This window comes from Meira miltonrushii, assembly GCF_003144205.1.
Source record: "Meira miltonrushii strain MCA 3882 unplaced genomic scaffold FA14scaffold_2, whole genome shotgun sequence".
Lineage (NCBI taxonomy): Eukaryota > Fungi > Basidiomycota > Exobasidiomycetes > Exobasidiales > Brachybasidiaceae > Meira > Meira miltonrushii.
Window position 1 is genome coordinate 3,377,471 of NW_020289944.1, and position 21,944 is coordinate 3,399,414.

At 42.7% G+C, this 21,944-nt stretch overlaps 12 protein-coding genes across 12 annotated transcripts; 5 read left to right on the forward strand and 7 right to left on the reverse strand.

The window, feature by feature from the left end:
- Positions 1-11: 11 nt before the first annotated feature.
- Positions 12-1,188, reverse strand: FA14DRAFT_49083 (uncharacterized protein). The gene has a single exon (XM_025502418.1). It carries the CDS (start codon positions 935-937, stop codon positions 74-76), a length of 864 nt encoding a protein of 287 aa, XP_025356231.1. The 5' UTR covers positions 938-1,188; the 3' UTR covers positions 12-73.
- On the reverse strand, positions 992-2,752 carry FA14DRAFT_49070 (uncharacterized protein). The gene has a single exon (XM_025502417.1). It carries the CDS (start codon positions 2,617-2,619, stop codon positions 1,057-1,059), a length of 1,563 nt encoding a protein of 520 aa, XP_025356232.1. The 5' UTR covers positions 2,620-2,752; the 3' UTR covers positions 992-1,056.
- Positions 2,753-2,791: 39 nt separating this feature from the next.
- FA14DRAFT_49132 (uncharacterized protein) lies at positions 2,792-4,918 on the reverse strand. The gene has a single exon (XM_025502421.1). It carries the CDS (start codon positions 4,606-4,608, stop codon positions 3,073-3,075), a length of 1,536 nt encoding a protein of 511 aa, XP_025356233.1. The 5' UTR covers positions 4,609-4,918; the 3' UTR covers positions 2,792-3,072.
- Positions 4,919-5,404: 486 nt separating this feature from the next.
- On the forward strand, positions 5,405-6,827 carry FA14DRAFT_49086 (cell division control protein 42). The gene is made up of 6 exons (XM_025502419.1): positions 5,405-5,466; positions 5,713-5,795; positions 5,880-5,911; positions 5,988-6,044; positions 6,107-6,514; positions 6,608-6,827. The coding sequence occupies exons 2-6, from the start codon at positions 5,780-5,782 to the stop codon at positions 6,668-6,670; spliced, it is 576 nt and encodes a 191-aa protein (XP_025356234.1). The 5' UTR covers positions 5,405-5,466; positions 5,713-5,779; the 3' UTR covers positions 6,671-6,827.
- On the forward strand, positions 6,759-7,297 carry FA14DRAFT_49151 (uncharacterized protein). The gene has a single exon (XM_025502422.1). The coding sequence runs from the start codon at positions 6,985-6,987 to the stop codon at positions 7,252-7,254; it is 270 nt and encodes an 89-aa protein (XP_025356235.1). The 5' UTR covers positions 6,759-6,984; the 3' UTR covers positions 7,255-7,297.
- FA14DRAFT_49096 (NAD(P)-binding protein) lies at positions 7,084-8,302 on the reverse strand. The gene has a single exon (XM_025502420.1). The coding sequence runs from the start codon at positions 8,133-8,135 to the stop codon at positions 7,341-7,343; it is 795 nt and encodes a 264-aa protein (XP_025356236.1). The 5' UTR covers positions 8,136-8,302; the 3' UTR covers positions 7,084-7,340.
- A 45-nt stretch (positions 8,303-8,347) lies between these two features.
- FA14DRAFT_172531 (uncharacterized protein) lies at positions 8,348-10,904 on the reverse strand. The gene has a single exon (XM_025500410.1). The coding sequence runs from the start codon at positions 10,630-10,632 to the stop codon at positions 8,428-8,430; it is 2,205 nt and encodes a 734-aa protein (XP_025356237.1). The 5' UTR covers positions 10,633-10,904; the 3' UTR covers positions 8,348-8,427.
- Positions 10,905-11,173: 269 nt separating this feature from the next.
- FA14DRAFT_167849 (single hybrid motif-containing protein) lies at positions 11,174-12,564 on the forward strand (the record flags this gene model as incomplete). The annotated part of the gene is made up of 3 exons (XM_025500114.1): positions 11,174-11,541; positions 11,621-12,451; positions 12,524-12,564. Exons 1-3 carry the CDS (start codon positions 11,463-11,465, stop codon positions 12,562-12,564), a joined length of 951 nt encoding a protein of 316 aa, XP_025356238.1. The 5' UTR covers positions 11,174-11,462.
- A 236-nt stretch (positions 12,565-12,800) lies between these two features.
- On the reverse strand, positions 12,801-13,523 carry FA14DRAFT_49187 (uncharacterized protein). The gene has a single exon (XM_025502423.1). The coding sequence runs from the start codon at positions 13,439-13,441 to the stop codon at positions 13,037-13,039; it is 405 nt and encodes a 134-aa protein (XP_025356239.1). The 5' UTR covers positions 13,442-13,523; the 3' UTR covers positions 12,801-13,036.
- Positions 13,524-13,817: 294 nt separating this feature from the next.
- FA14DRAFT_160891 (uncharacterized protein) lies at positions 13,818-15,930 on the reverse strand. Its single transcript, XM_025498873.1, has one exon. The coding sequence runs from the start codon at positions 15,746-15,748 to the stop codon at positions 14,039-14,041; it is 1,710 nt and encodes a 569-aa protein (XP_025356240.1). The 5' UTR covers positions 15,749-15,930; the 3' UTR covers positions 13,818-14,038.
- Positions 15,931-15,996: 66 nt separating this feature from the next.
- FA14DRAFT_160892 (phosphoglycerate mutase-like protein) lies at positions 15,997-18,236 on the forward strand. The gene has a single exon (XM_025498874.1). The coding sequence runs from the start codon at positions 16,221-16,223 to the stop codon at positions 17,907-17,909; it is 1,689 nt and encodes a 562-aa protein (XP_025356241.1). The 5' UTR covers positions 15,997-16,220; the 3' UTR covers positions 17,910-18,236.
- A 657-nt stretch (positions 18,237-18,893) lies between these two features.
- On the forward strand, positions 18,894-20,768 carry FA14DRAFT_155353 (uncharacterized protein; the record flags this gene model as incomplete). Its single annotated transcript, XM_025497748.1, has 1 exon — positions 18,894-20,768. The coding sequence occupies one exon, from the start codon at positions 18,894-18,896 to the stop codon at positions 20,766-20,768; it is 1,875 nt and encodes a 624-aa protein (XP_025356242.1).
- Between the last annotated feature and the right edge of the window lie 1,176 nt (positions 20,769-21,944).

Sequence of the window (21,944 nt, forward strand, 5' to 3'; positions counted from 1 at the left end):
ATTAGTCATCTTCACATGATGATAGAGTACAATTAATTCATAAGAGGTCAAATATTACGATATTATACATTTATTACTTCGAAGACTTTGGCTTGTCCACAGCATTTGTCGATCTTTCTTCCTCACTCTTTGAAAGGTTTGATAAACTCTTCATCTTTTTGGGAGGTTTTTTATTTCCTTGCTCTAATGCAGAATCTCGTTCAGGTTTATCAATCCTCAACTGTTGTGTCTTTCCTTTTACAATCTTACGTTTTCGCGCTCGAACTTGTCTCATTATCTCTGCTTTTCGATTTAAATATTGTTTTTTCTCCGCAGGTTTCATCCTTGCAACACGATTTCTTTCCCATATTCGCCTCGTTTCTGCACGTTTTTCACTTCCTTTGTGCCTTATAGTTTGTTCCCTTCGAATCGCTTGTTTCTCTTCTGTTGATAATAACGATCTTTCATATCTCTTACTTTCTTGCTTTCGCATTTTGAGATCAAGTAGCTCCCAATGTTCACAATCCGGTCTGTGGATTTTGCAATCCGTCGATTTACGTTTCGTTGCTTGAGTCCGCGGTGGTGCATAAGATCCTTCAGAAGAAGAAGAGCCTTGTAGATCTGCATAGTTTACCCTTGCACGGTTATCACGCATGCTGTACCTTGTCACTGATGGTCCTCCTCTTGTTTCACCGCCACTTGGTGTACTATCTTTCAACACAATGTCTTTGTTGTTCACACTATGCGAAGATGATGACGGAGACATGGACCTTTGTCGAGATGGAGAAGCACGTCGAGGACTTCGGTGTTTTGCCGGATGTGAATTGCCGTCTGATGACGCACTTTCATTCAGATCCCATAGATTTGGTCCGAGGTTGCCACTACTGACGGCATACACCGTTTCTCGCAATAGAAGGATAGGATACAATGTCAATGATAGGCAATGATAGATTCTCATTTTGACACATTTGTCGTGATGGGGAAATGACGAAACTCTTGACCTAAATATACATGTCTTTTGCTATTTTGGCGTTGATTGTACAGCACTCTCAATGCCCCGACTTATCGTTGTGAAAATCAAACTGCAAACGCAACTCGTTTCGCTGCAACTTCCTCTGCAGAAGAAATGTAAGAGCTCAATTCTCCTTCTCGAAAAAGTATTTGATCTGCAATCTGATCATCCATCTCTTGCAGCGCTTCAATAGTGAGCAATGTAGAGCCGATGGATCTTGCCAAAACCGAGCGTTGATCCGACTGAGATGTAGTAGGAGATAGTGCTAGAAGAGCATCGTATAAGAAGCCATATGATCCAGGTTCCTCTTCGGTATCATCGTCCTGTTCCCGGAGAGTATCCTGCATGCTTTTTTCCAGCATGTTACGCAGCTTGATGACTTCATGAAGATGAGCAATGATGATCTTTCTAGGCAGCGGGTCGGGAAAATTCTTGTCTTCGATTGATTTCATAGAGGCTTTCCGATTTCCCTTAGGCTTCTTCGTATGGATAATTTCGTCATACCACGGAAGACAACGGATATAAGCTGAAACAAGCCTACAGATATCACTGTACTTGAAATGAACCAGTGTAGATACCGTCTTGATAGCACTGCGTCGAGCTTCTTCCCGTTTGCCCCTGTCTTCTTTAACGTCCTCTTCTACTACCTCATAGTCTTCAAATCCAAGTTGTGCTTTTGTGTAACCATTCATCTTTTTGCCTACCTGCCATCCTGGCGCCCAAATTGCCAGCTCGGCAAAGCGCTTCTCCGAACAAGGTTCACCAGATTTTGCCTCAATAGTGAGCATTAGGATAGCCCATGAGCAGATCCCAAGGTCCAACAATGCGCCTTTTTTGCCCGAACGATTGAAGAGACCATTGTGGGCGCACAATTCAGACAATTGATCTGCTAATTTTCGAAAAGGTTTGGATCCTACGCCTGCTCGCCGACAGAGTGCTTCATCGCTTTTGTTCATCAGTGCTCCTTTGTCTGAGGATGACTTCATTTGGTCAAGGATAAATTGGATTTGCGCTTCGAAATAGGTAGACGCTGTATCGCGGGAAGCCTCCGAATCGTTCAAATCTTGGTCTACAACTTTTGCAAGAAGCCGTTCGATTTCATTCAGAGCTGTCTTTGTCTGACCTAAACCTTGATCAGCGATCTTGCACACATCCGACAGAGTCACATTTGGTGACCGTTTGTGCACAACGATAAAGCATGCTGCACAGACAGATGTATGCAATCGTTTAGGCTCCAGCAAATCCTTGGTAGCCCCTTGCTCGCTCTCACTCAAGGATTGAGCTATCTGAGCTTGAGAGAGCACATTCCTCGCCTCTATGCCCAACGAAGGTCGATCAAGAGCATTGAGAATACCATTGATGAGCCTTTGGGTATCCTGACTCTTTAGACGTTTTTGAAACGGACTTTGTTGTTCATCCACTCTAGATCGATGAAAAGAAGCGATTCGTGAGCCAGTGATACTTTGTGCGTTCTTGTATTGCTGCTTTGTTGCTTCACTTGTAAGCCTTCTTCCGACGGATGGAACCAAAAATACTTCTTCTTCTTGTATTGCTCCACAAGAAGAACATAATGCACCAAATGTTTCTGCGACAAATTTCACATCTTCTCCGCAATCCTTACATCGCATTTTGACACTCGAAAGGTAGTGCCTTGATCTTTTGCACTACTTTACCATCATACTGTGTCGAAGTGGAAGTACTGTAAGAAGTTGGTGGTTATAACACGACCTAAAGAAGCAATCAATCCCACTTTAAATTTGGCGCTATATATATGCATGCGCGATTAAGCTTTATCTTATCAGGCTCGCTTTATGTACTTTGGTTTTGGTAAGTGATGGTGACATTGAAGATTGAGTAGAAATGTGTATATGATCAAAAGTACAACAGGATAAAAGAAAATGGACGGAAATGTCTCTAACAGAAAGGATTGAAACAGACTCTATCATTAGAGCTGTTAAAAGGGTAACAGTTTTATTTCATGATCAAGACGCAAAAGGTGAATTGGGTCCATTTGCACTGAAGGATGATCCCATATTGGCATTTGAACCTTGTCGGCTATGCGTTGGTGAATTGGCAGCACTCTATCTGCGGAATGGATTGTTGGGATTCGTTCCAATTCGACTTGGACTGCCTACAGGTGGTGTACCGCTGATTGGTGTAGTCATTGATGGTGATTGATTTGAATCATTTAATCCTTGTAATCGTCGAGACGCTGGCGAACCGGCAAAGTGTACAGCGGCAGTAGAAGTTGACGGCGTGATCGGCACAGGCACGGAAGATGATTGCGTCGGCGACGATGGTGCTGCTGTTTCGGAAGAAGTTACTGTTTGGCTTCCCGAGGTGAGGGCATCGCCTCCACTGGTTCTATCAATATTCAATCCGCCTTCCACCAATTCAGACAATTCTGCCATCATGTTGGTTGAAATCCCAAGCTGTTGAGGATTCAATGTATACTGTGCTGGTGCAGATACAGACGAAGTTGCAGTGGTCGCATTATCGACAGCAAGACTTGATGTACGTGGCAATGGGGCAGCTTGTTGCTGACTTGAAAAGACAGAACTAGTTCCGCTCATAGCCGGTGCAGAACGTGCATCGACATTTGGAGTGGGTGGTGCACCATCGTTTGCCGTATCAGGAAGCGAAGCTGCTCCTTGTCCATCACTACTTTGTTGACCTTGCTGTGACTGAGATTGTGCTTGTCTTCGTTGTTCTTCTTCATGCTCCAATAGACTGAGTCGCATCGCTTCCATCATCATCATTTCTTCCATATCTTGCCCACCGCCTAAGGATTGCAAGAAATTGGCAATCTCTCCTCCACGTCTTCCACGACTACCTCGTCTATCACCTCCCCATCTTGTATTCTCGCCAATAATGATTGCTCCGCCGGGACCAGTGGTTGATCCTGGTGGAAGTTCAGAGCCTAATCTCGAGGAAGATACACCAACAGGAATCAAGCGATCACCAACTTGTCTCATAATAATTCTTCTGTTTGCCCTTCGTAAAGTTGCTGCTTCTGCTGCCATCAATTTCGCTTGCCAATCAGGTCTGATTGCGTCAATCGTCACCACACTTGGATCGTTATGCGTGAAGCTCTTTCTCTTCTTTTGAGCAGCTTGTTGTTGGCTTCCTTCTGCACTTCCTTCGGCTTGTTCTCGTGCAGCACTTGCACTTTCTGCCACGCCAGCAATGCTTCTGTTCTCACCGCTGAGTACGCCTGGAGGTGGTGCATTGTATACGACACCAAAATCTGTTTCTTGACAGAATGGACACATTGCTGGCTCACTTGAAGGTGGATTGTGTGTAGTAGGATCGGCTCTCTTGATTTGAACGAAACATTCTGTGCAGATCGGCTGACCACAGCATCTGGTATGATTCAATGGTGATGGATAGTAGAGAAAACAAATTGGGCATTCTGTATTATATGGTGCTTTTGCATATGCCTCTTCATCGTCCAATCCAGTATAGAAAGGTGCCAATTTGCGTGTTTGAATCAACTTTTGTACGACTGAGTGATTGTAATCCTGTGCTCCACTATATACACCTTGTGGAACCAATGCTCCTCCATCTACCATTCCACCACTACCCTCTGCCTTTTCCTTTCCATTTGCTTGACCCATTGTGAGCTAGTATGGTACAAAACGTTTTACCGATCTTGGGATGATCAAGTATGATTATTCAGTGAATGCTGTCATTGACTTGTTGTGATTAGGTTGCTTTCAAAGCGAATCCGACAATAAATCCTGATTCAAATCTTCTTTGCAGCGCAGCCTTAACAATCTTGCTGGCCGTTGTTGAACGATTGATGACGGTAGTCACAAGACAGTGTGAATGGAAATGAATCAGCACAAAAGTTCAAACGTGGAGAGAAGCACAGATATTTTCGCACTTTGAACTTAACAATGACTTTTCGATTGATGCTTGCATGAAAAATAACAAAATCAGTCGATCAAAAGAGGCGGCAATTCATCAGTGCTGTACTATATAATTTGCCCGACAGACTCTCAACTTTTTGTGACCGAACATGCACACCTACGCATTAACACACACACACGCTTATCCAAACCCGCTCAGGCATTTCACTCTTCCGACGGGGGATCTTGTGTCTTATAGTCACGCGTGGGCCGAAAGTACCGATCGTAGAAAGCAGGCGTTGATTATGTTGCTCCCCCCCCCTTTTGAGTTCATATGGTGGTACCTTTTTCAGCCATATATACAACGCGCGAAACAATTTGTATTGTATGCGGTGTTAGGGGATATGCCTTGTTGTATTACACAATTTAATACAATTTGCCTGTGTTTTTGTATTTATCTTGTGTTACCCCCCGGTGGTGTGCATGTGCAGCTTTTAAGTTTCGTCACACGGATTCGCGCAAAAGGCAAGCGCGCCCTAAGGTTGTTAGTGTGTGTATGTGTGTGCGTAGCCAGCTGCTTTCTTTTTAGGGTAGATTGCCTGACTATTTGCCCTGCCATTCAAGGTATGTAGAAATGAAAGTTGGAATGGGTTTTTTGAACGGAAGCCGTTTAAAGTAGTGATCTCTGATCATACTCACGCCATCATCATATTCAAGTTCGACTTAACATCGCCTTGCTATTGCTCATTTCGACAAAACCAGAGCACGTTTTCGTCTCGTTCTGAATTCGACATTTTTCGACTTTTTGATCAAAATTGACTTGTTGCTGTGTTTATTGCCAAAACCCCATTGTTTGTTCATCTGATCAAGTTTGGCAAGATTGATCGATAACGAACAGAAATAATACATTGGAGCGACTTTCAACAATTCAAAAAATATGCAGACGATCAAATGTACGTTCCTCAAATGCTTCGATTTATTGCTCTTATCGATCTGTGTCTAACAATTGCGTCTTTTCTTCATTTTTTCGATATCAGGTGTTGTCGTGGGAGATGGTGCTGTGGGAAAGGTGCGTTGACTGATTGTTCGCAACTCTGCGGGAAAGGGAAATGCTGACATTGATAACTCTAATATCTTCAATTCAGACCTGTCTTTTGATCTCGTATACAACGAACAAATTCCCATCCGAATACGTACCAACAGTGAGTATGAACTTTATATCACATTTGAAGAGCAGCAGCTCAATTTACTTCTTCTCCTACAGGTGTTCGACAACTATGCAGTCACTGTGATGATCGGTGATGATCCATACACCCTTGGTTTATTCGATACTGCCGGTCAAGAGGATTACGACAGACTACGTCCTCTATCTTATCCACAAACGGATGTATTCTTGGTTTGCTTCAGTGTTACATCGCCTGCTTCATTCGAAAACGTCAAAGAAAAGTGGTTCCCAGAAGTTCATCATCATTGTCCAGGTGTTCCATGTTTGATCGTCGGAACTCAAGTCGATCTTCGGGACGATCCTGCAGTAACTGATAAATTGGCAAGACAGAAACAAAGACCGGTCACCTTTGATCAAGGTGAAAGGCTGGCAAGGGAGTTGGGTGCAGTAAAGTATGTCGAATGTTCTGCTCTGACACAAAGAGGGTTGAAGAATGTATTTGATGAGGTGAGTAGGCGAACGTGAAGGGGGGAATTCCAGTGGGAACGAAGTTTTGCAAGAATGAATGCTAACACTTACCTATGCCTTTCACTCCATCAGGCTATTGTTGCGGCTTTGGAACCACCGGTGGTACGGAAAAAGTCGAAATGTGCTATTCTCTAGGGCGATGCAGGCAATATGTTGATAGGAACGATGCGTGCTGGGTGATGTACCAATTTTGATCGTATACAACGAGGAATTGGAACACGTACAGAAAACATCTCGCTTCCTCTCGACAAATACATCACCCGCACAGCACACCTCAACACAATCTTGCATACTCCAAAATGCTCGATTCTTTCAATTGCACATCGTAAGAAGGAGCAGTATATCATCGCACCATCCATTCGCACTATTTCGTAACAGCTATCTCACCAACATCAGACATACATCCACAATTCTCTCATTGCAGCAGGGTTGCAAATCAATGTGATCAAATGGGATGCCTTTTAACTTTCCCAAAAAAGAGCCGATATCCTCACCCGTTGGATCGTGTTGCTTTCAAACTTTCATTTCAATGCTCTTTTTTTTCTTCGTTCCTTTTGTTCAAAGCGTATCCTTGCTCTTGTTTCACTCATATTTCTCTACGCCGCCCCTTCTCAATGTACAGCAATTTTCCCTATACATTGTTTCATCTTCTTTTTTCTTTTTGCCTTTTCCTTGTTTCATGGTGTTCTTATCGCTCTTTTTTTCTTAAAAGAATCTAATTCTATACAAGTCTAAAGCGGCGAAAGGATAAGATTGAACTTCTGTCTGTTTCATGACTTTATATGCTCTATACAGTATATGCGCCTCACTTTCTCTTGAATTCAGCGGTTGCTTTGTCAAACTTGGAGCCAAACTTTTCGTGCCAATCAGCGATAGCTGCATGTGCTGGTCCAGCACCGATTTCATTTTGATCATTTTCAAATCCTTTACTAACGTCATCCATGAATTCTTCAATCGTTAAAGAAGATGAAGCACCAAGATGTTTCTTGTTGTCATCTGGATTTTCACGTTCACGATGCAAATCCGTTCCAACAGAAGGAGGAACAATCTCTACAACACGCATGTTTGGGTATGCTAATGAGATTTGTTTACGTTGAACAACCGACCAGGAATGAATGAAAGATTTGGTACCGTTATAAACCGGATTGATGACACTGTAAGGAATGAAACCCAAGACGGAAGAAACGTTGATGATCACGCCCACTTTTTGTTTAGATAGATGTGGTAACAAAAGTGTTGCAAGATGAACGGGACCACGAATATTAATATCGATTTCATTATCGGCTTTTTCCAGGTCCATATTGACCACGTCCAAAGGTCTTTGAACGCCTGCATTATTGATCAAACAATCCAATTCAGGATGTTCTTTTGTAATCTTTTCGACGATCGGTTTAAGTTCAGATACTTTTCCCGTATCTAAGGGGTAATAAGGAGCATTTTTGAGTTTTGGACTTGCTTCTTTTAACTTTTCTTCCGTTCTTCCGACGATGATAACTTTTTTACCTAAACTGATAAAGTATTCTGCCATTGCATATCCCAATCCGCCTGCTCCTCCTGTGATCAAAGCACATTTGAAATCTAAGATCTTTGGTGACGACATGCTTGCAAAGATGATGATGGTTCGAAGAAGATTACCTAGTGGAGAAGAAGATTGACCAAGATGTATGGGTGAAATCTTCCGATGGCAAGAGTCCACCCTGCACGGAAGTTCATACGCCGCTTAAACCCTGTGGAGGTGGGCGTGCTTATATCAGCGCATGGCCTAAGATTGTTACATCGACCAATTTCGATAAAAGATAATGAATCATAATAGGCATCGCATTCCAAATACTGGTAGGGAATAAAGTACATGATAGATAATTATACAGTGTATTTAAAGGCGGAAAGGCTACCTATGAAGTTCCAAGAAAAGACGCATCCAAAAATGCCAAAAGATCAGGATCCCAAGCCAAAACATTTGAGCCCAAAAGGGTGGAAGAAGGTATTTCATCATTCATCAAGATATTCATTTGATCTTCAGGGATTGGATGATTGTTATTTGGCGTATAGTTTGTTGAAGGTCCTGAAGTTGATCCTGATTGACTTGGTGTGATTGTTGTTGTCGGAGACGCAGATGCAGTTGATGCTCCTTTCCTTTGTTCTTCTTCCGATGGGAAAAGTGTCGCTCTAGTGCTAGATTGCGGTGCATAGGTATGAACTTTTTCTTCCCTTCTTTCATCTGAAGAGTGCTCTCTTGCAACATTGGTAGATCTTCTTTGTTTCTTTGCAGCAGTTGGCATGTGTCCTTTTTCGGATACGTATGCAATCTCATCAACGCCAAGCGGCTTCGTATTTGTCTTTTGATCGATTATATCTTGTAATGCATCGGCTAGTTGCGGTGCACCTTTTGTCTGTCTTGCTGCTCGAATCCCAGTCACCATTGATTGTGCCATCCTGATACGATCTGAATGATCGTCATCTTTTCTTGCATTCATCTTATCCTTTCCGGCAGATCTTCGTGTCAGATATAAGAACCAAGCAGCCATAGAACTGACCATCAAAGTTGAGCCACAATCGACGAGATCGTATCGTACGGCAAACTTAGCCACCTTTTCCACTCGTGTTGCGCCAACCGAGGTTTCATGTTCAATCCTTTCATGCGTAGAGGGAAGTAAATGTTCTCCTTTTGGGCCTTGTGTGGCAATCCATAACGATAGATGTAGCCGTAGCCAAAGTGCAGAAAGCGTGGTAAGCTCCATCATCTTATTCGGCGGGAAAGGTGGTTGACCGTCAGCAGACTCCTGTTCTGATAGTGGTTCTAAAATCTTGTGAATCGAAATTCCACCTTTCTCTGGCCAATCTGATAGTCTTTCAAGTAATCCCAAGATACATTCATCCTTTAAAGGCTCTCTCCGTGACTTAGAAGAGAACAAGCCGGTGCATAACTCCCTAGCAATACTTGCAATGTAGATGTATGGATAATCCTTTGGTTCCAAATTAAGCGGCCAGCCGATATCTTCTTCGTGTAAACGATACATTCTACACGCCGATGCACTTCGCAAAGCATCTACAGCATATTGCACCCAAAACAAATATGCAGCACGGTCAACATCTGTTTGGGCTAATGCTGAGGCGGGATCGTTCAGGTTGTGGAACAGACACAATTCCATCGGGAAGCCTTTGCCTAATGGATCCATTCGCAGGCATGTTGTAAGCTTGCCATCCTTCGCTGTAGGATGTAAAGTTCTGAAAAAAGCTTCATGAATGATTCCAACAGCTTCTACACCATCCAAGCCTGACTCTGTTAGTGTATCACCCTTATGAATCACTTCGACCAATCGATCCACCAAAGGCTCAAACAGAGCCGAATAGGGTGAATGAATCGATCCACGCGCGACGACAGCCAACAGTAGAATCTCTGAAATGGGTCCTTTTTGAACTCCCTTTTCATTCTTTTTGCTGGCTGCTTCATCTTCTTCGTCTAGGAGGCCTTGGGTTTGTCGAATGAAGAGATTTGATCGCCTGAGAAACTCTTCACGTCCTTGTGTCAAGGGGATCCAGCGTTCCATCGTATCAAAGTACCCTTTGATGCACGACTCGAGAATGTTCTGATTTAGTCCCACTACATTTAACATTCGGCCTGACGAAAGTGGTTTACTCGAAATGCCATTATTCAAACGTGAAAAGTTTGGATTAAGCTTTGACACCCATCTGGTAAACATTGCGTCTCCTGCGCTATCTCGCATCTTTCCCGAATGAAGAGTGAGTGATGGAGCAGTGAAGGTTGAATAACCATCTTTTCGATTCACATTTTCGTTCAAACTAGGATCTTGATGGCTAGCGTCCATTTTTTCTTCACTTCCATTTCTATCAGCTTCTAATAATGCTCTTATTCGTTTTCCCTTTTTGTGTTTTCCTATTTGCATTTCCCCTTTCTTGTTCTTTGATTCAGCTGATACTTTACATGTCACACCCAATGATTGACAGAATGAACATGCAACATGAGTGCCATTATTCAAGTCTAGAATCCCTTGTGCTCTTGCTTCTGCCTTTACTTCCAATAAATCGCATTTCGTCTTTCGCATATGACATGCATCACAAGAGCTGCGAGGCTTCATCGTCAGATCATGATTTGGGTATCTTGGATAATGATGATGACAGTTACAAGCAATTATTTCGTCTGGGGAACATTCGGCATTTGTTATTCATTTTAAAGCTTTGAATTAACTTAAGATCCATGTGCATTAGTGCCGCGTTTCGGCGTCAGATGGCTTTTTCTTAGCGCTTCTTTCATTTGACGGGCCTAAAACGTCAATTTTCACGCCGATCAAATAACGACCTCATGGTATTCACAGATACGCCTCGTGAGAAAAATCTTGCCTTAATTTCAGGGCATGACATGCTTGACCATAAGATCAAGCAGACCTCTGATTGTGAAAAGCATCCTTCTCTTTGCCGTTCAGTCAAAAGCTTCCATTCTCATCCCCAGAATTAACATCGAACCATGTAAGATAAATCAGACAAAACATATCTAGGCATGACGTCAATAGAAAGAAGTTAAGTGTTCGAAAATTGCATCTTGTGTATGGTAATGAAAAGAAAGGTCATCATGTCAAACCAAGACACGTGCTTTTATTTTCGGAGCATTTTTTGCCTGGCGTGTGTTGGGTTATGAATAAAAAATTCGGTAGAAGCTGGGCTTAATGCATACGCCAAAGAGGAACAAAGTTAAAGCATATTCAGTAAAGTGGTGCACAGACAAACTTCCCAACAGTTCATCGTGCCAGTGGGCGTAAAAGGCATTTGGAGAGTGTTTGTTGCTCTAAAAGGTTACAAATTTTTATTCGCTCATGCATGGCAAAGATTATCTTTAAGAAGAATTAAAAGCACGGTCATTGCAACATCCTTTCCATCCTCGACGATCTCTCTTGGGTATTCATTTGACATCATGTCAATCGCATCATCATCCACAAAAATGATCTGGCGAGGAATTGTTTCATCGCAGAATATGGCTAGTGCCTCAAGAGGTAAGTGATCCAGAGTGGAGTATGACTCGATTGAATCATGAATGCTAACCTGTTGCAATTCATTCATGTTCCCCCATAGGCCTACACAGTACTGCAGCCAGACAGGCAATCACAAAATTCTTCATGCCTGCCATGAGTCCAACAATGACAGAAGGTGGATTGGCAACATGGAAAGTGAAAGAAGGTCAATCATTCTCAGCCGGTGATGTTTTGTTGGAGATTGAAACTGACAAAGCAACTATGGATGTCGAAGCACAAGAAGATGGTATCATGGCAAAGATTGTTGTTCAAGAAGGAGCAAAAGCAATTCCAGTCGGACAAACGATTGCCATGTTAGCAGAAGAAGGTGATGATATCTCAAATGTAGAAGTACCAGCAGACGAGGCATCACCTGCTCCACAAAAGCAAGAAGCTTCTTCTTCCAGCTCGGCTCCAAGCACAGCTCCAAGTGCACCAGCAGATGATCCACAAAAGAAGAAGGCCAACCAAGAATCACCCGCAGGATCACCTCAACATCCTGCCGCTCATGCACCTGATCTTGGTCGTCAATTATTCCCATCCGTTTCGAGATTGCTAATAGAGAATCACGTATCTGCCGAAGATGCCAAATCGATCAAAGGAACCGGTTTACGCGGAATGTTGACCAAAGGGGATGTCTTGGCCCATCTTGGTAAGGTTTCCAACCCGAACGGATCTTACAAACCATCAAAAGGCGGCATTGCTGCTTTGGGCGTACCACCTTCTGCACAACCTGCAGGTCAATCTTCCGCTAGTGTACCCAAGAAACAATCTAGCGAACCGTTGACGGCTGATGCAGTTCGTTCTTTGATTTTGGGAGGTTTGGCTTCAAGCTCACGCGCAGCAAGATCGAAAGAATTGGCTTCAAAGCCAGTGACGCCAGCCTCGACTGGTAAGAGCAAAGACAGCCTTGATGATTTCTTGAACGATTATTATTTTGAAACAAAGCCAAAGAAGTCTTCAGATTCTACCAAGAAGGCTGACTCGTTGAAGGGATTCATATAGATACTTTTACCACATATGTACGCAATTTGATGTATTCTTTTATTTCGCAAATTTTTGTTCCATTTCTTTGAGACATTCTACAAAAGGCATATGAAGTAAGCATTACAAGAGGAGCATTACAGGAAAGGAGAAAGGTATTGTTGCTGAATGTCATTTGGGAATGACAACAGAGTGCAGGCGAGTCTGATAGCACTTTGACATGTGTGCGGTGGATGGCAAACCAGCAAATCTCGTGTATTTCGAGTTGATCTCAAGAGAAGCATTCATGTTGTGATGAATCATTTCCTCACTTCTTGCCTGATCTCCAACCTTCACCAAGATCTAGACCGATGTGTATTCTGCTAATCAAACGTTTTGCCGATTTCATTCCGGGTCCATCAGCGGCAGGGAAGTGGTGCCAAAGGTATCTATTTCAAAGAAGAGGTGTGTCAGTCATGCTTTGCATCGTCAGCAGAGAACCCATCAAAAGTACTCACGTTGCAAATAGGAGATAAACGAATGCATATAATGCCACTTCGATACGATGTTGAGAAGAATCTTCTTCGGTAGTAGCAGCATCTTCTGAACGTTTCTTTGCAATATTACGACCTGCTTCACTTCCAAAGCGCATATATCCAGTTGTGATTGCACCGCCAATGGCAAAACCTTGCAAAAGTGGAATAAGGATCGCATCCACAATATAAGCAACATGTTCGGTATACAAACCCATTCCTTTTAACACTCTATAAGCAATATAAAATGGTAAAACCACATGTGGAACCAATGCACCAAATTGAAAAGGTCCAAATAAGATTGAATCACGTAAAAAAGGCCATAATCGAAATTTTCCTAGGGTGTCTGCTCCCGGTTCGGGATAAGGTCGAAAAGATTGAGGCATTGTGAAGAGAGTGAAAGAGATAGCCTGACGCACACACAAACACACGGATCTCTGATCCAACCGGTATTGCTAGAGATGAGAAGAGGTAGAGATGACGATGGCGAGAAGGAAGATTGGATTACATCTCCTAAGCAAAAGCAAAATGCATCAGCATGCAATTTCTCTTACACATCCACTGCGAATTCTAGTCTTATTTTCCTTTGTATGGGGAATCGCATGTGAATACTCTTTTCTGCAAAGTGTCTTAAAGCGGGAGTAGGTAAGCTACAAATACTCTGTCTACACGCTCATTCGGAAGATTTTTAATTGTAAGGTAAGTTTACACTGTGACTTTACTGAAAGAGTATAGCCCCGCATTTAAGATTAAAATCGTGGGCTGTAATATTAAGAAAGTGGAGAAAAATCAAGGCTAGAACGCTTGTTTCAACTTCTGCCGTTTACGTGCCCGAACGTTGACCGAAGAAAGCTAAAAAGAGTATAAGCATCTGGTGTGAAAGATCAAATTAAGGTACAACATACTCGATCGCATCACCAGATTCTAAGTGAGAATCGACGTAAAAAATACAACGTAGAATACAGATAGAAATATACAGAAAATCATTCGAAAAAGGTAATCTCACTGCCACCACACGAAATGGCTAGAGCAGGTACCCCTCTAGGTAAAAATGTCGAATTTTGCATGGCTTCATCATTCGAAACGGCAAAACGTTGACAAAATGTTAAGCCTGTGACTTGATTGGCGAAAACAACTTGAGACAATTTTTGTTGGGTCGATGTAGAATCTCGATGAGGATCAAATGTGTTCATTTCATCATCTACATCATCATCCTCTATCACCATTTTATTTTGCTCTTCTTGAATTGATCCGGAATCGTATCCAAGTGGCTGAGCATGGTCGAAACTCCAAATTCGGACTCGGCGATCTTGACCGGCTAAAGCAAAGACCTTGTAACGCAAATCGATCGTCATTGGCGGATTGAGAGTCCATGAATTGATATGGCCTTCAAACACCATATGTGCTTGATTTGGCTTGTGCAATAAACAAGAAACCAGGTTACCGCTACTATAAGCCAACAAGACTTCATCATCGGACATATGCTTCACATTAGTCACTGCACCCACGCCACGTAAGGGCAAATAATCCGATTCGACTATTCTACTTGATTTGTTTGCCAGATCATTGCTCCCATCTTCAAACAGCAGTGGTAGACGTGCTACCCTACCATTTCGACATCCTACAATGACATGTGAACCATCTGCACTGATGTCGTGCGACATCACATCACTGTCAGCACGGCGAAAGACCTTGCTCTGTGACGGAATATAGTTCATCCCAAAAGGGCCATCTTGATCTTCCGTAACTGCAAGACGGTACAAGCAGATCCGATTACCCACTCCTACACAGATAATCAAACATCCTTGCGCTCGAAGACGACGCATGCTCAGTGTAATGTATCCACCTGTTGGCCAATTGCGTAGTATTTTGACGTGATATTTATCCGGCATCACATTGATACATCTTCCTGATTGTTCATTAGACGCACTTGTTGAAAGACGATATACCTTTAATTCCAACGGTGAGGCAAAGAATGCAAAACAATCATCATCTAGTCCATAGCAATCTGGTGTTTCACTTGGAGCATATACCAATAGCCTATCCGCCATCGTTGCTCGAAAAGAAAGAGTTGTAGGCGAGAGTGGGATGCGATCTTGATAGGGTCGTTGAGGTGCATGCCATGACAGTTCAGCTAGGTGTAGTGCAACTTCAGTCGTTCCTGTCGAATGCATTTGAGATGTATCTATTGAATACACAAACCCGTTCCAGCTCATGAAGAAGAGAATAGATCCAAATCTGTCATTACCGTTTAGATCATGAATGCCAACTAATCTCCGATTGAAGAATGGACTGGGTCCATGTGGCATATCCGCCGTAGCCGTTCTCAAGTGACGAAGTTGGCCTAGCTGTTGAATTACCAGAGCTTGTTGTGTAGCATGCACATCCACCATTCTAGGCGCCGTACTGCGTAACGATTGCCATGCATTTGCATGATTGTGTCCAAATGATGAGAAGCGTGGATGAGTTACAACTGTTGGTGTTTTAAGCTCTGGTGAAAGTTGTTCGGTCGATGTTGCTCGACCACCCTTTGAGCTTGACGATTCCTCCTTTTGACGAGCTTTTCTCTTTTTCGTTCGAGATTGTGATTTTTGTTGACTTGATGGACCACCCTTTGGCGCTGCTTTGAAGAATCTTTTCTTTTTGGGATCCCATTCCATGCCAATAGGGACAGGAAATGGTGGCTCTGCCATTGTATTGAAGCCCTCGCAGGGTTACCGAGACTTGACCGAGAAAAGTGTTGACATGTTGTGATTCATGCAAGACAGATAAGATAACGGAACCGACTCTACCATAGAACATTGGAAGATGTGAAGGAAGAAGAGAAGCGGTTATGAAAATTCTTTAGCGTGCAGTCAGACGAGCCGTAATAAAGGCGCCGGCAATGCAAACTGTGCAGCAAATGAGTGCTTAATTTAGCGCTCTTTAACTAAAAGACAGGAGGAGATGCCCGAGTTACTGCAATGCTTTATGCACGACGGTGAAATCTAAGACTTTTTGGCCACGTTCTTTCTTTAGAAGAATGATTTCAATGTTCTACAAACCCCATCAAGATTCAATTTCGGCTATCATTCCCTTTCAGGCACCATAATGGTGTTCCTACATGAAACCTTTCATCGTTATATGAAAGGGGCACAACAAGTAACAAATGTGTAAATCGGAAAAATGAAAGGATACAAACATGAAATTGCTACAAGAAGGAAGATCCGATCTTCCTTTTTGTTCTTCCTTGCCCTCACTCTCTTGCTTGTGATTGTGACAATCTTCTCGTATCCAATCACAGCTGTAACAATGTTCAAGTCAATCACGTCTACTATATATGCGCTCACAATAATATCCGCTTTATACTCAGGAGCAAATGCAGGCCATAGCCATCCCCAACAAGTTCGGGATAATGGCAATTCAATCTTGAATAAAGGCTTGAATCCTGACATCTTCCATTATTTGGGTCAATACTCACCGCGTTATACAGTCAAAGATGATTCCACAAGCGTTCCACATGGCTGTCACGTTGAAGTTGTAAATACGCTCGAAAGACATGGCGCAAGGTATATGACAAACAGTGCTTTAACAAGTGCAAATGCAACACTCGTCAAAATTCAAAATGCATTAAACAAAAGTCAAAATGTTTCAAGTGATCTCGTTTTCTTGAAAAATGCATCTTTACTCACCGGAACGAATGATTTGGTACCTTATGGAGCACTGCAAGCATATTACAGCGGTCGATCTACAGCTGCTACTTACCCATCTTTAACACATGTTGCCCCTTTCGTTCGTGGAAGCGGTGATTTGGACGATCTGAATGATCGTGTAATCTTGACGGCTCGGTATTGGAGATTAGGATTCGAAGGCAAACCGTTCCCATCAGGCTCATTTGTTAACTCGGCCGATGTACGTTCAGCAGCACAACATATCCCAAACACAGATTTAAACATTTCCGAAAAGGATGGTCAAAATAACACTTTGGACGTTTCTACATGTACAAACTTTGAAAACGTTCCAAGTTCCAAGGGAGAGAAAGGAGCACAACAATCATTCGCACAAACGACAATTTTACCTATTATTGGTACACGATTGCAAAACAGACTCATTCAATCTGGCGCTCCTCAAAATTTCAATTTGACCGGAACAGATTTGATCAATCTGGCTACAATTTGTAGTTTTGAAACACTTGGTCGTGCAAGCGTTCAAGATGGTAAATTGAACATCTCTCAAAGTCCTTTCTGCAACCTTTTTAACTCCACTGAATGGCCAATTTTTGGTTATGCATTCGATGTTGGTAAATGGCAAGGCGTTGGTTATGGAAGTCAATACTATAAAGCCAATGGACAAGGATATTTGCGTGAATTGTTGGCACGCTTCACAGACAAAGCACCTCCATTGGCTGATCCTACAAGTTTGAATACAACCCTGGACGGAAGCTCGAAAACCTTCCCACTTCCATCTAAAGAAAAAGGACCTGTAGTCTACTTTGACGGATCCCACGATAATAACATCGCTCCAATCGTAGCTGCTGCTTCTTTGTTCAACGGACCTGCTCTGACGACAGACTACAATGCACAAGCTAAACCGCACAACTGGTATTTCAGTCACATTGCACCATTACAAGGAAAGGTTGTTTTTGAGAAGATTAGTTGTCAGCCACACAAGTCTGAATACATTCGTATTCGTGCAAATGATGCAACTTTAGATCCAAAAACGTATTGCGGCACTTCCGAGGATAATGATCAACATCATGGAAAGCAACATAAGCATCATGGTAAATATTATAAACAACTTTGCCCCTTGAACAAATTTGTCGATCAACTGGCATTTGTTGAAACGGATACAGAATGGAATAAATGTTATTCGTGATGCAATCATGTATATACCTTTATGCCTACATGTTCTCACGGAGTATTCCATAAGCATGTGATAGAGAATACATACGTTGAATGTCAGATCATAAATTATCAGGGTCATAACTTCCGTTGATTTATGCACGTTAACCGTACAACTATTCTGTGTGCATCTAGTAGTGCGTCTATTTCGATCATGTTTCTCTCTGTACCAGTCGGGCTTGTTTGCCATTCGTTGAAGGGTTAATTGACGTGAGGCATGCAACGCCTTTGCTTCTGTCAAGTGGCACACGCACAAACGTTGGAAGCGAAGTGCCGGTCAAATGCCATTAAAAGAAGGAATCTACTTTCCATGCCGCCACTGGGTGTGCACGCGAGCTGTACGGTAAGCAAAGCCAAAAAAAGAAAAGCACTTTTTTTTTATCTTTTATTTTTTAATTGGTCTGGTCTTTTATGATCATTGGGCGGCGGCAAAAGAATAAACATTAACCCCCCTCCCTTTTGCACTGCATTTCACCCGTACGCACACGCCTATTCTGATCTACGCATACACGCACACACACTATGGCAGACAGACAGGCATACAGACAGACAGGCAGGCAGGACCATGTGTTTTTATTTCTGTGTAAATTCGGCACAATACAAAAAAAGGACGACTTTGATTACCGCCATCGTTATTAGGGCTTTTCTCACTTTGCCCCACTCACACATCAACAGCCCTGATCAATATCAATCAGAAAGATTGAGAGCAAGTCACTTTAGAACCTAACTCGACAAGATTTGATCATTGCTGGCAGAAATCAGCACACTTCCAGTAAACGAATTGACGAAGTGCCGGACAAACAGGCTTATCGCTAATCGCATCGCATTTGCACTACCAATAAGACATCTTTTCACAACAATCGCCACTTATGTATTCCTGTACACTCTCACAACAGGTCATTTAAATTAGACCACAAACAGAGGCAGGCTTTTTTGATCCGATCAAAGCAGTTCTGCAATGACTGCAAAGATAGACCCTCGGCGGAGAGGAAGAAGGCGGATTGTTGGCCCGAATAGGGGTTGGCAGGGTTTTGCACTGATCTTGGCACCTGTCTTGGTGGCCAACAGTGATGCCAGACCTGTTCCAGAACCTTCAGGATCAACTCGAGAAAGACGAGATTATGAATCGGATAAGGAGAAAAAGATGATCAAAAAGGCTATACGAGCCGGCATAGAACGTGATCGAATCAATCAACAAGCACGATCTGAGAGTAGTCAAGATGCTCTCAAAGCAGGTTCAAGCTCTGGACCCGAACAAAGCTCATCTAGAGATAAGATTGAAGAGCTGACATCCAGCAGAGACATCGAAGAACATGTCAACGACGAAGACGATTCCCAACTACGGAAAATTCAAGAGGAATGGTATCAAGGACATGTTCTGACTCCTGTAAATGCTGATTCTCATTCTGGATTCGGTGCTGTTGTTAGTGCAGATGGCAAGGGTAAACAGAAGGCCACTGAAAGGATATCCAACATCCCTTCTGCAAGTAGACAGAGATACAACCACGCTAGAGGAGAAATTCTGCGATTCAATTCACAAAGAAGTCCCTTTCATTCTTCGCAAGTTGGTCCTCTAGCCTCAAAACAACCTGCTACAGTGTCTGTTGGGATCTTTCATGCCAATTACCCATTTGTACCTAGTGGACGAAGGAAAATACGTCAAGCAGATACGCAAGCGCGAAGCGGAGAAACAGGAAGTCATAGCACTTCTGATCTTCGTGCAGAGAAGGAGCCTTATGAAGTGGTTTATTCTGTGTCGGAGGATGTCGCAAATGGAAACGTTTTCAAGAAAGGATGGACTAAGTGGATGTTAGACGATGATCTTCGATTGGCAGTTCCGGATGAATATAGAAGACCAAGAAGAGAGTCTGCAGTGATGATTGCAAAGAATTTGTTGGGAAAGAAGTGGTACAGATGGCAGCCTGGACAAGGATACGTTTTGAGCAGATATAAGGATTACGGTGTCTACCAGAAAGGACCAGGAATCGCTTTAGGGCAATTGCTACCGCCACGTGAAAGGGTCTACACCAGTCCGTTACCATTGATCCCCAATGACAGCAAAAGAGATTTCATTTGGCTGATCGTGGTTTGGATTGTAATCTTGTCGATGATTGCACTTTTCCGAGAAGTAAGAAGTCATATCCAAAAGATTCGTAGGGGCAGACATGGACAATTGGTTGATGGTGCACCGCTTGTGCCTTCTATTCGCATATTCGATGATGGAGCCAGTCCGATTCGTACGAGCTCGATGGATCAAATCAGCATAGGCTTGCGTACTCGACAAAGAACACAAGCCCGTAACTTTCGCGACTTATGCAAATCCGCCTTTTTTCCCGAAAGTATGGGAGTGAATGGAAAGAAACGATCTTCCTTTTCTTTGCCTGATGGTAATTCGTTATCGATGACTAATTTGGGATGGAGTAAAGATACGGAAGGAAAGGTTGGTTTGCCGTTCGTATCTCCATCGGAAGAAGGTAGAGAACCGATCGGAAGTGCGCTTGGAGGAGTTGCTATTCGAAGATCAAAAAGTTCCGGTCCTTCAGCGATGTCCGGTGATGCATCGCAAGAAGAGATAGACGAAAGGCGTATATTTGATGAAATCAAGAATGCTGCTGCTTCGAATTCATCTGTCGCTTCATCATCCAATCATCATCATAGACAAACAAATGATCGAGAAGATTTTAGTGCTGGCGGTGTTTATTCTACAGGATCCAATTGTCATTTGTATAGCAACGGAATGACGAGTACTTCTGAAGCGATTTATGGAGCGAATGAAGGTGGAAATGGACCGGGTTTTGCGCCGATGAAGATGCATGCTACGATTTCACATTGATTGCATTTGGTTGCTCTCTTACAAACAACTTTTTGCCTATACATGACCAAAAGGATATGATGACTTTACGGCTTTTTTTCTAATAAATTGTCTTGCACTTTCCATTTGTACACATATACCCTCACGATTATACATGTATCATCATGTCTTTTTTGTAAATATTTTTACGCATTTCTTCTCTACCATTCATCTAATTCATGATTTGCACTTAGTTGATTGAGTATAGGGATTAAAATAATTTTGATTGATTCATGATAGCTGCTTAAGATTCATCTATACGCAAAAACGTCCAAATAGAACGTATGATGACTGCCAAAACAGTTCTACAAGCAATCAAAACAGTGTACGTTGAAATGTAACAGGAGCATCACAACACCCAAAAAAGCATAACATTAAATCCATAATGTCCACTAGAAGTCTGAAGTCAAAGGCTCCCCACGGACTTTATGAGTTCAACGTAATGCCTTTTGGCTTATGTAAAGCACCAGCAACTTTCCAAAGTACAGCATTGTGAGTGATTGAAGAATCAAATGGGAGACATCATACGATCTATTTGGACGGAATTGCGAGGGGTGAGAAAAGAGAAGTGAGCGACATGACAATAGTCAATGGATGGTGGTGAAAGGGAGGTTTAATTGTACAAGATACTTCTTTATAGGGAAGCATTCTTTTGAGCAAATACAGATAGGGGGCAAGCGGCCCAAGCGTATTTGCATATGCCGATTGAATGTGGGGCAAAAGAAGCATGGTGATGCACGTGGGAGTTTGTTATCTTTGATACACGATTGAATTCTGATACTGTCTGCTGTCAGAGCAAATCTTGCACACATGTTCAAGAGAACAATGACCTGTTTTGTTGACGTGTGTTCTTTTTTCCTTCCCGACTTTCCGGCGTTATGCAAAGAATGAACGTGGGGTGACAAAAGCAAAAGTCGCGTTGTGCTGCAGAAACAAACATTTATTTTCATTCATTGGCGTGGAATAATTATACAATTACGGGAAATGCCAAGGCTTGGCTTGCATGTTGATAGGATATTGTTATCTCGAGGGATTTCGTCATTTGCCTGACAACCTTCTTCTTCCTGCAGCGGTCGGCGGCGTTTAAAAAAGAAGCAAAATGGTATGTCATTTGATTTGCGATAAGGAAATCTTTAGGCAATCATCTATAATCAGCGG